We start from the raw sequence: 18,155 nt of genomic DNA, 5'->3' as shown, positions 1-18,155 counted from the left end.
GAAAAAAAACACAATACTGTATGGAAATTAAGGTGTTCTGTGTTCAAGATCATTCTCAATGCTCCTCATGGTAGATTATCAAAAAATACATTTCACAGTAAACCTACTGCCTAAGGCCTTTTTAGTGTTCTGAGAGAAGTCCATCTGTTGTGTTCTATTAGAGTGAATGATCATTAATCTACAGAATGCCTACTTCTTCTTGTGGCCATTTGTCAATTATGTGTTTATCTAACTGTAATTTGACAAAGTGACATTTTGTGCATTCGTCATAATTCATACAGGATAAATGTACTGAAAGTAATGAAATGTATTAAAATGTACCTGAATCTTTTGTGACACATTTAGTATGTTTTTCTGTGTATTGTTTCCTTATAGTTCTTGGCAGAGGCTTCCAAGGGAAGTATTGAACAATTAATTAAATGAATGATCCTTTCTGGCTTTCTTTTGATTTTGCTTTCGCCCTCTTGTTCCCCTCCTCTTATTTCTCTGGTGTTTGGTTGTTCTGTTTCTCTTCTCACTGTGTGCTCGCTCATTCCTCTGCCTAGACCCAGTAAACCAGTTTTGTGAAGAAGTCCTGAACTTTCTGCTCTGTCCCTACTTCCCTCCTGCCGTAGCCCCGTCTTCCCCTGGTGTTGACTCCATCCCCTTGCAGCGTACAGGCAGCCAGAACGCCTCAGGCACTTTGCCCTACCAGAGAAGCAGCTTTGCCACTGGCTCAGCTGCCGAATACGCCAACCCGTACCGCACCCTCCAGTTCTGCCCATCCACCGAGTCTCCCTACAGCAAGTCTGGCCCCGTGCTGCCCCCGGAGGCCGCACTGGCCCGCTCACCTTCTGTCGACAGCATCCAGAAGGATCCCAGGTGAGTGCAACTACAGCGCTGCTATTTATAACACATCTCACCTCTCCTCCCCTTCAGTCAGACCACTGAATATAAAGCACACATCCACATCACATCACTGCCTACCAGTCCCTCCCCTGTTTGGCCGGTCGGTACCACTATGCTGTGAATGACACAGCCACTGTTTTCTGGAGGGCACATGAATCTTGTTAAACCTCACCTTTTCCTTCACCTTGTGTTGTTTAAACTTTTACGTGTGTGTGTCTGTGTCTCTGTGTGTGTGTGTGTGTGTGTGTGTGTGTGTGTGGTGTGTATGTGTGTGTGTGTGTGTGTGTGTGTGTGTGTGTGTGTGTGTGTGTGTGTGTGTGTGTGTGTGTGTGTGTGTGTGTGTGTGTGTGTGTGTGTGTGAGTGTCATAAAGTGTTTGACTGGGAGTGGCCTTGAGTCATAAGCTGTATGGCTGTATTGCTATACTATCAGAGTTGCTTTTGTGTGGGTCTGATCAAGGAGTTTATTCCTTTTGAGCAAATATAAATAAAATAAAAACAATACTGTCAATGCCAGTAAACAACAACAACATGTTTAATCACTAGGAATACATACTAATGAAAGAGTTATCAGAGAAAACAGGAATATCTGTGTTTGCAATACTCTACAATTTCATGACTTTGATTTATCCCATTCTGTTTTCTTCATTCACCATCCCCTGTACTGTTTAGTTGTTTCTCGATCTTTCTTTCCTTTTCCACATTGCACTGTATCTGCTGTAGCTCTGGCATTACTTTTGGCGTTTGCACACTCTTTCAGTGGATTGACTTGTGATGCGTTGATTTGCTGGCTGCAACCAACTTCACTACATGCACAGTCAATTACAGTAATCTCCTAATTAGAAATGACTCCCTTTTTATTTGGTTACTTCATTTTCATTATTGTTAAAGGGTGGGTCTCACCAAAGCAGGTCTCCAATCTATCTTCATTTCAATTAGTTGTGGGAAAACTAGGCCTATATTGTGCATAGCAAAGCAATTAAATTATAGAAAGTGATGAATTACATGTTTTAATGAATCATGTTCAAAGTCAACAACCAAAACAATGTTCTATTAAAAAAATACTCAACCACAATTAAGGTTGTTATATTTGGCTACAGTATGTAGCTGTAAGTTACAATTTTTCGAATGGTAAATGGTTGTTTGCATGATCTAATTAATGTCACTATTTAGCAGAGTCCTAAACTATAGGAAAGCATATTCCTAAAACATCTATTCAGATTTTAGAAAGACAATAATAAGATCACTGGAACGTGTCTCTCCACAAACCATGATAATGGTTCTGATGACTGAACAATCCATAATTGACCTAGCTGATAGACAATTGATCTTCATATTTATTGGTTTTGTAAGACCCCCTCTTTAAAAGATCCCCATCCACCACAATCAAATCACCTAGTGCATGTTCTGAATCCAGTGTAAGTGTGTAATATGAAAAGTGTTGAGAAAGAAAGACATTCAAATGAATATTATTTTATTATTGTCAAGCTCCTTTGTGCGAGACACCCACCTACATTTTTTTCTTTCTGCCTGTCTCCTGATAGGTACGACCCTGAATTCCTTGTCTGGAATCAAAATCAAGCCGAGCAAAGAATGACAAAGTAATCCAGCATTTATTTACATATTTCTATCTCTCATTCACTGAATCTGTCCTTCATGTCTACTATACAAATACCAGGCACATCTCCTTACCAATGAAAGAGCATGAATGACAATAGTTCAGTTCTATTTTCCATTGCATTGTCCTCTGATTCCCATATACTTACAGTAGCTACTTCACTGAAAGCTCCATATTACTTCCTCAGGAAAGGTAAAGTAAAGGTAGTGCCATTGGTGCTGTCCACGATTTTATATACAGTATCTTCTCACAGACTAGGTTTAGGTTTATGTATCTATTTGCCTCTAAGTTTCTCAAGTTTACTCTTCAGGTTTATCTAGTAATTAATGGTAAAGATGTGATGTTGTGAAGTTACTCTTTACTAAAGCTTTTAGGGCTTTCTAAGTGACAGCAGTTGGAAGCTTTTTGGGTAGGTTACAGGTACTTGCTGATTGTGTGAGGATAGCAACAGTAGGAATCCATTATCCAACAATCATACATTTCTCCTTCATTTCACATCATTCATCGTCATTTTTCTCTCATCATTTTCTAAATGTGCCTCATCATCCCAAGTTTTACTGTTACTTGTGCAGTAATCAAGGGGCAGAATCCATTAACTTAAATGTCACTTTTGCAGTATGTGATCATACTACCTTTATGCAATTCTTCTTAAGTAATATTCAAACTGATATCTATGTGGTAGTTGCCAATTTACGTATGAATCATGTTGCAGATTCATAAGCTGTTACATTTTAGTACATATACAGTGGTTCCTCAATTAAACGTTTTGAGTTTAAACTACCAATTGAATATCACGAAATTGGGGAGAAAAGGGGTAAATAAATAAAATATACAGATGTGGAAAAAATTAAGAGACCACTGCACATTTTTCTTACATGTATGACAGCGATTCCATTCCAGTGTCTGTTGAATTCCAACACAGGCACACCTCATTCTACTGAATTAGGTACTGATTAGGTGATCACCTGAACCAAAGCTTATTTAACGAGGAAAAGTATAAAAACCACTGCAGTGGTCATCACTATCCTCTTGCAATAGGACCAGCTGGATGGCAAAAACAGTGCTAATAGTACCTCAAAAGTAATATTAATCAAAAAATAACTACTGACCATGGCAAAAGAGTTGAAAAGGAAAGTTTTGAGTGAGGAAAAGAAGGGTTCAATTCTGGCTTTACTGGCAGGGGGATACAGTGAGCGTCAGGTTGCTTCCATCCTTAAAATTTCAAAGACGGTGGTTCATAAGAACACGGTCAAGCAGCAGACTTTGGGGACAACAAAGCTACAGACCGGCAGAGGGCGAAAACGACTCTCTACTGACCGGGATGACCGCCAACTCATTCGAATGTCATTCAACAACTGTAGGATGACATCAAGTGACCTACAAAAAGAATGGCAAACAGCAGCTGGGGTGAAGTGCACGGCGAGGATGGTTCGAAACAGGCTCCTAGGGGCAGGGCTGAAGTCGTACAAAGCTAGAAAAAAGCCCTTCATCAATGAGAAGCAAAGAAGAGCCAGGCTGAGGTTTGCAAAATACCATAAGGATTGGACCGTAGAGGACTGGAGTAAGGTCATCTTCTCTGATGAGTCCAATTTTCAGCTTTGCCCAACACCTGGTCGTCTAATGGTTAGACGGATACCTGGAGAGGCCTACAAGCCACAGTGTCTCGCACCCACTGTGAAATTTGGTGGAGGATCGATGATGATCTGGGAGTGCTTCAGCAAGGCTGGAATCGGGCAGATTTGTCTTTGTGAAGGACGCATGAATCAAGCCACGTACAAGGTTGTCCTGGAAGAAAACTTGCTTCCTTTTGCTCTGACATTGTTCCCCAACTCTGAGGATTGGTCTTTACAGCAGGACAATGTGCCATGCCACACAGCCAGGTCAATCAAGGTGTGGATGGAGGACCATCAGATCAAGACCCTGTCATGGCCAGCCCAATCTCCAGACCTGAACCCCATTGAAAACTTCTGGAATGTGATCAAGAGGAAGATGGATGGTCACAAGCCATCAAACAAAGCCAAGCTTCTTGTATTTTTGCGCCAGGAGTGGCATAAAGTCACCCAACATCAATGTGAAAGACTGGTGGAGAGCATGCCAAGACGCATGAAAGCCATGATTGAAAATCAGGGTTATTCCACCAAATATTGATTTCTGAACTCTTCCTAAGTTAAAACATTAGTGTTGTGTTGTTGAACATGAACTTATTTTATTTGCATTATTTGAGGTCTGACAACACTGCATCTTTTTTGTTATTTTGACCAGTTGTCATTTTCTGCAAATAAATGGTCTAAATGACAATATTTTTATTTGGAATTTGGGAGAAATGTTGTCAGTAGATTATAGAATAAAACAAAAAAATTATTTTTACCCAAACACATACCTATTGTGACGTCACGAGAGGCTACACAGCTTTCAGCGGGATTGCTCAAGTAGTGCAAGGAGACAAGGTTCAAACAACACAAGGATTTTATTATAGGTCTTGGGAAATTAACGAAAATATAACAAAATTCTGTTCTCTTGTGGCTTTTTAAGGGTTAACAGTTCAGGGATGTCTCTTCCACATCCAAAATCATAATTCTCACTCGCTCAGATAACTTTTCCACAGCCTTACTGTAGTCCACGTTGCAGCTAGTGGCCAACCCAGCAAAAAGTCCTTCCAAGTGTCTCTCCCGTATTTCCACAGGTGCATATATCCAAAGGTGAGTATTTCCCAAAGGTAAGTATCTCCAAATCCTTATATTCCTCATGGAAGTGGACGTGCAGCACTCTTGTCCTCCAGAGAGCCCAGGTTGGAGACTGTGTGTCTTCCCTTCCCCAACCTTCAGCTCATCAGCTCCTCATTTGTCTCAGCTGCGTGGGAAGATTGGCCATAGAGGGGTGGAGTTCCCGACCATACCAGCAGATGGAGCCATAGCTGTCTGGGTTTGCAGCCATCTCAGGGGATGTAACGTCCCTCCAGGACACAGCCTCTCGTGACATCACACATCCCCCTCCTCGGGACCGACGTCCTCGTCGGGGTAAAGGCAGCGAAGAAGGCATCACGCCGGGAGAGGGCGTCCGCATTGCCGTGGTGCTTGCCAGACTGCTCTCTCTTCAACTCCTCCAACTCTAGGACCAGGGACTCAGCCTCCTGTTGTCGCTCCTTGAGTTTCTTACTGAACGCATCAGCCTTGGTTTTAGCAGAGTTTAGCTTCTGTTGAGCAGCTTTCAGTTCCTTCTCTCTCTCTGCCTCCGCATTCTTCATCTTGTTCTCCAACACCTTGTACTTCTCCTCTGCCTTCTTCTGGACCTCCTTACTACTGCGCAGGGTCTCCTCACACTCCTCGATGGTCCTGCGCAGCCTCTCCAGCTCCTCCTGTTGCTTAGGGAAGGAGCTCTGTTGGAGTTTAGCCTGGATGATATCTAACTCTTCTGTCTTCATGTCTAACTGTTGCTTTAACAAACGATACCTCTCAGCGGTCCCCTTCAGACCAGACAGTTCTTTGTCCAGATTCTGTAGCTCCGTCTCTGTGTCGGTCTGGGCACCTGCCATCCCTACCAGAGCCCGGGCGGGAGTGAGTAACTCGGAGGATTGCACCGGAGCCTTCCCAGGATGAGTCTTGCCTCTCCGTTTCCGAGGTACTCGGGTTATCCTCTCCTGAGACTCTCTCCAGAGTGGGTAAAAGGCTGGGCAGTCTCGTCCAATTAGGACAGGGACGGGGAGGGAATCAACCACCCCCGCCGTCGTGTGTATGGTTCCCCGTGTGCTGGTCATTGTAAGTTCAGTAATGGGGTATTCTCTGGTGTCCCCATGGACACAGGAAACTGGGAGGACTTTCCCCGGGGTCAGACACGTTGGGCCCACCAAATCCTTACGCACCAGGGTGGCCCGGCTACCAGAATCCAGTAAGGCCTCCACATCATGGTGATTCACAGTTACTGGGCAGGTGGGGGGTCGATCTGGGCCGCCATCTACGACTCCCAAGAGCGAGGCAAAACGGTGTGTGGGTGCTGAGCTGGAGGACTCCGCAGTGGGCATAGGTTCCTCGGCTGGTTTCCCACACTGCCAGGAGATATGTCCCATCTCCCCACACCGGTAACACTGTCGAGTTTCCCCCTCCTGGTGTACTCTTCTTGGACCCGCCTGGTTTCTGGCTCCCCCTGGAGCCGGGATAAGTCCTGACGTGGCTGGGTTCGAGACCTTGGGGTCCTTTGGACGGGTTCTTCCCATTTGTGGTGGGGCCGCCCTCCTGGGGTCTTTTTCGGGAAGCATTCAGCATCTCCGCTGTGGCCTGGTACTTTTCCACAGCTTCCACGGTCAGATCAGCCGTGGTCAAGGCCTGTTGACTGATGAACCGTTTTGCCTCATAAGGCAGGGCGCGTAGGTAACGATCCACCACAACGGCCTCCACCACCGCCGCTGCTGTATTCCTCTGCGGATCCAGCCATTTCCTTGCGATTCGGACAAGTTCATGCATCTGCGCCCGAGGAGGTTGGTCTGGTTGGAAGGTCCAGCTGTGAAAGCGCTGGGCCATACCAAACTTTGTGAGTCCATATCTGCTGAGGATCTCAGACTTCAGGGCATCATAGTCAGTAACCTGGTCAGGGCCCAGGTCCCGGACAGCATTCAGCGATTCCCCGGTTAGAAAGGGGGCTAACAGACCAACCCACTGTTGCTTGGGCCAGGCTTCCCTAGTGGCCGTGGCCTCAAATGCATGCAGGTATGCCTCAATGTCATCGGTAGCTCCCATCTTAGATATAAAGTCACTTGCCTTTATTGGGCGGGTATTTTGGACCACCCTCTGTCTCTGCAACTGCAATTCCTCTGCCTTCAGAAGGTTGGCTTTCTTTTGCTCCTCCAAGAGAGCCATGTTTGCTTGCATCTGGGCTTGCTGGCCAGCAACAAGGGCTTTCAATATGTCCTCCATTTCAGTCGGCGGGGAGCCTACGGCCAACTTGGAAAACTGGGTGATCAAACCTTCGGTATCCTCCTCTGACATGCACTATTAACGCTTGAGCGTGCCCGTATTCTCCACCATCTGCGACGTCACGAGAGGCTACACAGCTTTCAGCGGGATTGCTCAAGTAGTGCAAGGAGACAAGGTTCAAACAACACAAGGATTTTATTATAGGTCTTGGGAAATTAACGAAAATATAACAAAATTCTGTTCTCTTGTGGCTTTTTAAGGGTTAACAGTTCAGGGATGTCTCTTCCACATCCAAAATCATAATTCTCACTCGCTCAGATAACTTTTCCACAGCCTTACTGTAGTCCACGTTGCAGCTAGTGGCCAACCCAGCAAAAAGTCCTTCCAAGTGTCTCTCCCGTATTTCCACAGGTGCATATATCCAAAGGTGAGTATTTCCCAAAGGTAAGTATCTCCAAATCCTTATATTCCTCATGGAAGTGGACGTGCAGCACTCTTGTCCTCCAGAGAGCCCAGGTTGGAGACTGTGTGTCTTCCCTTCCCCAACCTTCAGCTCTTCAGCTCCTCATTTGTCTCAGCTGCGTGGGAAGATTGGCCATAGAGGGGTGGAGTTCCCGACCATACCAGCAGATGGAGCCATAGCTGTCTGGGTTTGCAGCCATCTCAGGGGGATGTAACGTCCCTCCAGGACACAGCCTCTCGTGACATCACACAATAAATAGTAAAACCAGAGAAAGTGATAAACAATTTTTTTTAAAGTGTTCAGTTTATGCCGCAGCGCATTAAGGTAGATTGTGATATAGTGCGGTACATTGCGTCACAGCAAGGGGGAGGTATAATTCTGATTATGCTTTTGGGTTCAGTCTAAAGCGTTGGTACCCAGGCGCTAATGTGTCTCATCACTGAATGAATGACGTGAATTGATGAATAGGTGATAGAAACCAGATAGAAACAGATAATTGTGCACGTGACTTCACAATTTAATTTGAATGAACTGAATGATGAGGATGAAGAAGAAGAGGCTGATTGAATTTAAAACAAAAGTGTAAAAATTGCTCTTCCTCTGTCCCGTGTGAACATCCGGAAAAATACACCTATTTTTTCTTCTACTTTGTCAGAAGAAGCTGTAACTGAACTGTAGTCTATTACTTACTAAAACTGTTGTTACACTGTAAGGTTTCTATTCTAAGAGAAACGAAAATGTTCTGTTATATTCCATTTTATTCTTTCAATATACAGTGGGGGAAAAAAAGTATTTAGTCAGCCACCAATTGTGCAAGTTCTCCCACTTAAAAAGATGAGAGAGGCCTGTAATTTTCATCATAGGTACACGTCAACTATGACAGACAAATTGAGGGGAAAAAATCCAGAAAATCACATTGTAGGATTTTTTATGAATTTATTTGCAAATTATGGTGGAAAATAAGTATTTGGTCACCTACAAACACTCTCACAGACCTGTAACTTCTTCTTTAAGAAGCTCCTCTTTCCACTCGTTACCTGTATTAATGGCACCTGTTTGAACTTGTTATCAGTATAAAAAGACACCTGGCCACAACCTCAAACAGTCACACTCCAAACTCCACTATGGCCAAGACCAAAGAGCTGTCAAAGGACACCAGAAACAAAATTGTAGACCTGCACCAGGCTGGGAAGACTGAATCTGCAATAGGTAAGCAGCTTGGTTTGAAGAAATCAACTGTGGGAGCAATTATTAGGAAATGGAAGACATACAAGACCACTGATAATCTCCCTCGATCTGGGGCTCCACGCAAGATCTCACCCCGTGGGGTCAAAATGATCACAAAAACGGTGAGCAAAAATCCCAGAACCACACGGGGGGACCTAGTGAATGACCTGCAGAGAGCTGGGACCAAAGTAACAAAGCCTACCATCAGTAACACACTACGCCGCCAGGGACTCAAATCCTGCAGTGCCAGACGTGTCCCCCTGCTTAAGCCAGTACATGTCCAGGCCCGTCTGAAGTTTGCTAGAGTGCATTTGGATGATCCAGAAGAGGATTGGGAGAATGTCATATGGTCAGATGAAACCAAAATAGAACTTTTTGGTAAAAACTCAACTCGTCGTGTTTGGAGGACAAAGAATGCTGAGTTGCATCCAAAGAACACCATACCTACTGTGAAGCATGGGGGTGTAAACATCATGCTTTGGGGCTGTTTTTCTACAAAGGGACCAGGACGACTGATCCGTGTAAAGGAAAGAATGAATGGGGCCATATATCGTGAGATTTTCAGTGAAAACCTCCTTCCATCAGCAAGGGCATTGAAGATGAAACGTGGCTGGGTCTTTCAGCATGACAATGATCCCAAACACACCGCCCGGGCAACGAAGGAGTGGCTTCGTAAGAAGCATTTCAAGGTCCTGGAGTGGCCTAGCCAGTCTCCAGATCTCAACCCCATAGAAAATCTTTGGAGGGAGTTGAAAGTCCGTGTTGCCCAGCGACAGCCCCAAAACATCACTGCTCTAGAGGAGATCTGCATGGAGGAATGGGCCAAAATACCAGCAACAGTGTGTGAAAACCTTGTGAAGACTTACAGAAAACGTTTGACCTGTGTCATTGCCAACAAAGGGTATATAACAAAGTATTGAGAAGCTTTTGTTATTGACCAAATACTTATTTTCCACCAAAATTTGCTAATAAATTCATTAAAAATCCTACAATGTGTTTTCTGGAAAAAAAATTCTCATTTTGTCTGTCATAGTTGACGTGTACCTATGATGAAAATTACAGGCCTCTCTCATCTTTTTAAGTGGGAGAACTTGCACAATTGGTGGCTGACTAAATACTTTTTTTCCCCACTGTATGTGTTGACTGAATATACGCGAGTGATGTCTGCTAAATAAACAGGTGATGGCACAGCCACATAGCCTCGGCTACTAAGCACATATAAATAAAACATAAAACATGCTATTCTGTTATTTTGAAATACATTGTCTTAGTATGATGTTTTTTATGACCTTCCTAAACTAAAGCCTCATATGAAGCAGACAATGCGGAGTCGTTTTTTGCTGATGTGAAGAAGAAACTGAATGAAAGAGTACTGCGAGGAAAAACCATCAGGCAAGTCGTCTGTATGGGCCTCTTTTATGGACATTGTGGATATGGAGGGGTAAACGTTTTTACATATTTTCAAGACCTGAGCTATTTAATTGATTAGTTGTATTTATTATATTTACCAGTGGAATGTCACCGAATAGATAACAACAATAGAAGCATCTTGTGGCATTGGTAGAGAGTCAGGCTGAGAATGGAGTGAAAGTGTACTGAAAGTACGCTGTGGGCCAGGTGTAAATGGTTTGGCAGCCTTACCTATTCTTTCAATAAATTGGAATCACAAAAGAAGCCATCCACCCTTGATCGGCTATCAGTAGGACAATAGACTCTTTCCGATTGTATTTATATTTTTAGGGACTTGAGATTAGGAAGGGAGGGTAGGAGGAGCTAGCGCTGCATGCCTATTAAAGTATGTGTGTCAAACAGGTTAACAATAATTTTTTTGACCATTTGGAACAGTGTAAACAACACAACAAATATGTAACCCTCTCACCAGGCTCGAATTTGACTCTCACGATATTACCTCCCTTAGAATATCTGAACAGCATGTGATATTAGGTGAGAAGGACATCTCCAATAAGAAATCCCTATTGTAAACTCGCTAGGGTGAATGACAAATAGGGTATTAACTTCAGATAAAATTATTATAGACTTGGTTATTATTATAAGGATATGCTTTCCCATGCATTAAATGAAACGGAAACAGTAAATGACTCCACCAATGCAACAGACATAAGGTTCAAGATCTATATTATCACATTTTCAATGTACCACATCAAAATAAATAAAAATAATAATAATCCCCAATGATTTTTCCACAACCCATGTCCAAATTACTTGCAAGCTTACTTAAACCCTGGGCGCGCGTTGGAGCAAAAAAAGATGACATACATAAAGTCCCGAAGTACCCCACATTTGTAGTTACTCACTACTCTTAGATAATGCCTCAGCAAAGTATAGCAGTTCCATGCAGGTGTCCTCACAAGATCCACAGCAAACACAGCTACAGTTGAAGTCGGAAGTTTACATACACTTAGGTTGGAGTCATTAAAACTTGTTTTTCAACCAATCCACAAATGTCTTGTTAACAAACTATAGTTTTGGCAAGTCGGTTAGGACATCTACTTTGTGCATGACACAAGTAATTTTCCAACAATTGTTTACAGACAGATTATTTCACTTATAATTCACTGTATCACAATTCCAGTGGGTCAGAAGTTTAGATACACTAAGTTGACTGTGCCTTTAAACAGCTTGGAAAATTCCAGAAAATGATGTCATGGCTTTAGAAGCTTCTGATAGGCTAATTGACATGATTTGAGTCAATTGGAGGTGTACCTGTGGATGTATTTCAAGGCCTACCTTCAAACTCAGTGCCTCTTTGCTTGACATCATGGGAAAATCAAAAGAAATCAGCCAAGACCTCAGAACAATTTTTGTAGACCTCCACAAGTCTGGTTCATCCTTGGGAGCAATTTCCAAACACCTGAAGGTACCATGTTCATCTGTACAAACAATAGTACGCAAGGATAAACACCATGGGACCATGCAGCCGTCATACCGCTCAGGAAGGAGACGCATTCTGTCTCCTAGAGATGAACGTACTTTGGTGCGAAAAGTGCAAATCAATCCCAGAACAACAGCAAAGGACCTTGCGAAGATGCTGGAGGAAACAGGTACAAAAGTATCTACACTGCTCAAAAAAATAAAGGGAACACTTAAACAACACATCCTAGATCTGAATTAATGAAATAATCTAAACTTTTTTCTTTACATAGTTGAATGTGCTGACAACAAAACCACACAAAAATGATCAATGGAAATCAAATGTATCAACCCATGGAGGTCTGGATTTGGAGTCCCCCTCAAAATTAAAGTGGAAAACCACACTACAGGCTGATCCAACTTTGATGTAATGTCCTTAAAACAAGTCAAAATTAGGCTCAGTAGTGTGTGTGGCCTCCACGTGCCTGTATGACCTCCCTACAATGCCTGGGCATGCTCCTGATGAGGTGGCGGATGGTCTCCTGAGGGATCTCCTCCCAGACCTGGACTAAAGCATCCGCCAACTCCTGGACAGTCTGTGGTGCAACGTGGCGTTGGTGGATGGAGCGAGACATGATGTCCCAGATGTGCTCAATTGGATTCAGGTCTGGGGAACGGGCGGGCCAGTCCATAGCATCAATGCCTTCCTCTTGCAGGAACTGCTGACACACTCCAGCCACATGAGGTCTAGCATTGTCTTGCATTAGGAGGAACCCAGGGCCAACCGCACCAGCATATGGTCTCACAAGAGGTCTGAGGATCTCATCTCAGTACCTAATGGCAGTCAGGCTACCTCTGGCGAGCACATGGAGGTCTGTGCGGCCCCCCAAAGAAATGCCACCCCACACATGACTGACCCACCGCCAAACCGGTCATGCTGGAGGATGTTGCAGGCAGCAGAACGTTCTCCACGGCGTCTCCAGACTCTGTCACGTCTGTCACATGTGCTCAGTGTGAACCTGCTTTCATCTGTGAAGAGCACAGGGCGCCAGTGGCGAATTTGCCAGTCTTAAGGTTGTCTGGCAAATGCCAAACGTCCTGCACGGTGTTGGGCTGTAAGCACAACCCCCACCTGTGGACGTCGGGCCCTCATACCACCCTCATGGAGTCTGTTTCTGACCGTTTGAGCAGACACATGCACATTTGTGGCCTGCTGGAGGTCATTTTGCAGGGCTCTGGCAGTGCTCCTTCTGCTCCTCCTAGCAGTCCTGTTGCTGGGTTGTTGCCCTCCTACAGCCTCCTCCACGTCTCCTGATGTACTGGCCTGTCTCCTGGTAGCGCCTCCATGCTCTGGACACTACGCGGACAGACACAGCAAACCTTCGTGCCACAGCTCGCATTGATGTGCCATCCTGGATGAGCTGCACTACCTGAGCCACTTGTGTGGGTTGTAGACTCTGTCTCATGCTACCACTAGAGTGAAAGCACCGCCAGCATTCAAAAGTGACCAAAACATCAGCCAGGAAGCATAGGAACTGAGAAGTGGTCTGTGGTCACCACCTGCAGAACCACTTCTTTATTGGGGGTATCTTGCTAATTGCCTATAATTTCCACCTGTTGTCTATTCCATTTGCACAACAGCATGTGCAATTTATTGTCAATCAGTGTTGCTTCCTAAGTGGACAGTTTGGTTTCACAGAAGTATGATTGACTTGGAGTTACATTGTGTTGTTTAAGTGTTCCCTTTATTTTTTTGAGCAGTGTATATCCACAGTAAAACGAGTCCTATATCGACATAACCTGAAAGGCCGCTCATCAAGGAAGAAGCCACTGCTCCAAAACCGCCATAAAAATGCCAGACTACGGTTTGCAACTGCACATGGGGACAAAGATCGTACTTTTTGGAGAAATGTCCTCTGGTCTGATGAAACAAAAATAGAACTGTTTGGCGATAATGACCATCGTTATGTTTGGAGGAAAAAGGGCGTTGCTTGCAAGCCGAAGAACACCATCCCAACCGTGAAGCACGGGGGTGGCAGCATCATGCTGTGGGGGTGCTTTGCTGCAGGAGGGACTGGTGCACTTCACAAAATAGATGGCATCATGAGGAAGGAAAATTATGTGGATATATTGAAGCAACATCTCAAGACATGAGTCAGGAAGTTAAAGCTTGGTCGCAAATGGGTCTTCCAAATGGACAATGACCCCAAGCATACTTCCAAAGTTGTGGCAAAATGGCTTAAGGACAACAAAGTCAAGGTATTGGAGTGGCCATCACAAAGCCCTGACCTCAATCCTATAGAATATTTGTGGGCAGAACTGAAAAAGAGTGTGCGAGCAAGGAGGCCTACAAACCTGACTCAGTTACACCAGCTCTGTCAGGAGGAATGGGCCAAAGTTCTGCCAACTTATTGTGGGAAGCTTGTGGAAGGCTACCTGAAACATTTGACCCAAGTTAAACAATTTAAAGGCAATGCTACCAAATACTAATTTAGTGTATGTAAACTTCTGACCCACTGGGAAAGTGATGAAATAAATAATTCTCTCTACTATTATTCTGACATTTCACATTCTTAAAATAAAGTGGTGATCCTAACTGACCTAAGACAGGGAATGTTTACTAGGATGAAATGTCAGGAATTGTGAAAAACTGAATTTAAATAAATTTGGCTAAGGTGTATGTAAACTTCAGACTTCAACTGTATCAATGCAGCCTGTACTCCGTAGCAGCAACAGACATCCCGTTGAAACCCAAACTCGTTCGATCGTCACAAGCAATTCTCTCCAAGTCTCCCACGATGCTAGGCTAACCTCGAGGATGTCGAATGTCTCCACAATGCGAAGGCAGCTTCAGTCTCCACTAGGTCTTTCTTAACAAAATAATAACACTCTCTTATAGAAAATAATTCAGGATTTCCCTTCAAAACTCTATAGGTATGTTGTTGTTCTCTCTTTATCGTTTCCTTTAGTCATTTTTCTTCACCAACACCGTTAATGTCTCTCCTCTCTTTTCTTTCAACCTTTCCCTCTCTTTTTTCCCAGGTCTTTTTTCGTTAACCAGTCAACTCTCCCATTGGCCACAACTTAACAAGCTCCCTCATTGGTCAAAACTTTAACAAGATACGTGGGAAACTTAAAAGTAAACCAACCTATTCACTTGTACATTAAAGAAACATTGCTTCAAAATAAATGCATTAATGACATTACAAATCAGGAGCAATTCGATTCACCTTTTAAATCTAATACCAATTAATTATAACAAATAAACTCTATACGTGGTTTTAGCAAGGGTATTACAAATACAATAATAATTTCCCCCAAAATTGCATCAATCCCAGATAGTCTGTTCTAACTAAAAACATTTTAAAAGTCTTTACCACAGCCAAGATTAAAAACAGTTGCATACATTCGCGAATGCAATTGCTTTAACCGACATGTTGCGTTTTATTTATAGTTTAATTATTCAAGGCTCCCTTTGTTATTTTGTTTTATAACTAACATGCTTGAATGAATGAATGATTGATATACACTCATGACCAAAAGTATGTAGACACCTGCTCGTCTTGGTCCAAAAGCCTCCCGAGTGGCGCAGTGGTCTATGGCACAGTGCTAGCTGTGCCACTAGAGATCCTGGTTTGAATCCAGGCTCTGTCGATGCCGGCCGCGACCGGGAGACCCATGGGGCGGCGCACAATTGGCCCAGTGTCGTCCAGGGTAGGGGAGGGAATGGCTGGCAGGGATGTAGCTCAGTTGGTAGAGCATGGCGTTTGCAACGCCAGGGTTGTGGGTTCGATTCCAACGGGGGTATAAAAAATAATGTATGCACTCACTAACTGTAAGTCGCTCTGGATAAGAGCGTCTGCTAAATGACGTAAATGTGAAAAAAAGGCTCCTTAACAGCTTCTACCCCCCCTCCATTTGATTTTACACTTCTGTTACCCGCTGTCTATTATCTATGCATAGTCACTTTACCCCTACCTACATGTACAAATGACCTTGACTAACCTATACCCCCGCACATTGACTCGGTACCGGTACCCCCTCGTTATTGTTATTTTATTATATTACTCTTTATTAGTTTTTACTTTAGTTTATTTGGTAAATATTTTCTTAACACTTTCTTGAACTGCATTGTTGGTTAAGGGCTTGTAAGTAAGCATTTCACGGTAAGGTCTACACCTGTTGTATTCGGCACATGTAACAAATAAAGTTTAATTTGATTTGATCTTTGCTTGTAGGCTTGGCAAAATTACAGATGAATGTTTTCAGTTGATAAAAAAAAGTTAGATATACTGTAGGCCTATCCAGCTGTAATTGAGGCTCTATCCTTTGGAACCACACAATTACCAGGTGAAGAGTAGGCTGTTTGCTTGCCTCCAAGACGAGTGTGTCCTCTTTGAAGAGATAGAGGAAATCCGCAAGATCCCCAAGTATTCTTTCACAATAGCTGGCCTTCTGTTACCTGCAGTTTTGCGCTGGGAACTTTCCTACTCCGTGGTGAATAGCATCCTCTCCACGAGAACCCACTCTTTGTTTATGCAACGTACTGTAAGGCACAAGTATCCTGTTTTTCGAAAAGCTCTCTCCACCCGCCAGGACTCTATAGTGCGAGAGGAGAGAGACTCTCAGACAGAAACATTCACACCTCCAATAACTTACAAAAGGATCATCTAATAGCTCGACTAGGTGTGAAGATCCCCCAATTTGTGCCACAGTTTAGGCTACGTATAGATGCTGCGGTCAGTCATCTGAGCGAGGATAAGAACGAGCACAGTTTTTAACCTTCTGAATGAATGCTTATGGAATGGTACCGAATAGATAGAGACGACAGAAAGAAGCATCAGCATTTCCCTCACTCAGCCAATAACAAATGTACAATAGTAGCCCAATTAGCGGGAGGGATGAGGGCATCTTCTTGTTGCACACAGTGCTGAAGTTTATAATGGCTATCAGTCAAAAGCCATACAGCGCTGTGAATCGGAGAACGGGCTACAATGACAATAATCGTAAATAAAGTCCAGGATATAATATCAACAAGAGAATGGAGAATGGAACGAGTCACATTTGAATTGAAACGACCAGATTTAATTGAAACTATCAAATGTCGGCCTTTAACCATCCGAATAGTTCATACAATATTCTGCCTATATTGGGACTGCTTGTTTGATCTTCTTCCTTTATTTCTTCCTATAGGCCTACAATGAAATATATAATTCAATTTTAATCATGAAGCATATTCACAATTGCATGGCATGTGTTCTTTGCTCGGCTTCAAAAGCCCTGATTAATAAATGGAGTAGATGTGTTCAAAGATGCCCGCTGGTGGTTCAAATGAGCAGTAACGGCAAGCACTATAACGCACCTTACCATACCACGGCATACCACACGCAATACCTTGGTATGACGCAAGTTTTAATTGAGGAACCAATGTATGATATATATCGAAATACCAACAACCAAGCCACTGAACTCTTTCATCCATACCTAAAGTAAACACTCTATCTCAGATGAATAGTGTGTGGGATGGAAGCCAACGAGGACTGACATTTCCTGACCTTTACCACAGCCTGACCCGACCAGAGACCAGGCTCATAGGGGCAGTCATGCATTTTCACACTTTGGCTTTTGACAGACACAGAAAGCACTATTCTCAAAGTGGGGTCACACAACGGTCACCCCTTTAATTCAGTGTTATCTGATTGTTCATATGATAATGTACAGTGGGGAAAAAAAGTATTTAGTCAGCCACCAATTGTGCAAGTTCTCCCACTTAAAAAGATGAGAGAGGCCTGTAATTTTCATCATAGGTACACGTCAACTATGACAGACAAATTGAGAATTTTTTCTCTCCAGAAAATCACATTGTAGGATTTTTTATGAATTTATTTGCAAATTATTGTGGAAAATAAGTATTTGGTCACCTACAAACAAGCAAGATTTCTGGCTCTCACAGACCTGTAACTTCTTCTTTAAGAGGCTCCTCTGTCCTCCACTCGTTACCTGTATTAATGGCACCTGTTTGAACTTGTTATCAGTATAAAAGACACCTGTCCACAACCTCAAACAGTCACACTCCAAACTCCACTATGGCCAAGACCAAAGAGCTGTCAAAGGACACCAGAAACAAAATTGTAGACCTGCACCAGGCTGGGAAGACTGAATCTGCAATAGGTAAGCAGCTTG

At 43.4% G+C, this 18,155-nt stretch overlaps 1 protein-coding gene across 8 annotated transcripts in view; it reads left to right on the top strand.

The window, feature by feature from the left end:
* The window catches only part of LOC121535266 (catenin delta-2), a 175,514-nt gene that overhangs the window by 112,078 nt on the left and 45,281 nt on the right, over positions 1-18,155 (top strand). For 5 of the 8 annotated variants that reach the window (XM_041842149.2, XM_041842150.2, XM_041842151.2 and 2 more), the window contains 2 exons: positions 546-861; positions 2,431-2,487. In XM_041842149.2, coding sequence (XP_041698083.1) covers positions 546-861; positions 2,431-2,487 — 373 coding nt within the window. The remainder of the gene's footprint in view (positions 1-545; positions 862-2,430; positions 2,488-18,155) is intronic. The other 3 variants (XM_041842154.2, XM_041842152.2, XM_041842153.2) reach the window with 2 other exon arrangements.

The sequence above is a fragment of the Coregonus clupeaformis genome, chromosome 21 (genome assembly GCF_020615455.1).
Source record: "Coregonus clupeaformis isolate EN_2021a chromosome 21, ASM2061545v1, whole genome shotgun sequence".
Classification (NCBI taxonomy): domain Eukaryota; kingdom Metazoa; phylum Chordata; class Actinopteri; order Salmoniformes; family Salmonidae; genus Coregonus; species Coregonus clupeaformis.
The sequence above is the reverse complement of the archived record's forward strand: the minus strand, read 5'-3'. Positions and strand labels throughout refer to the sequence as shown.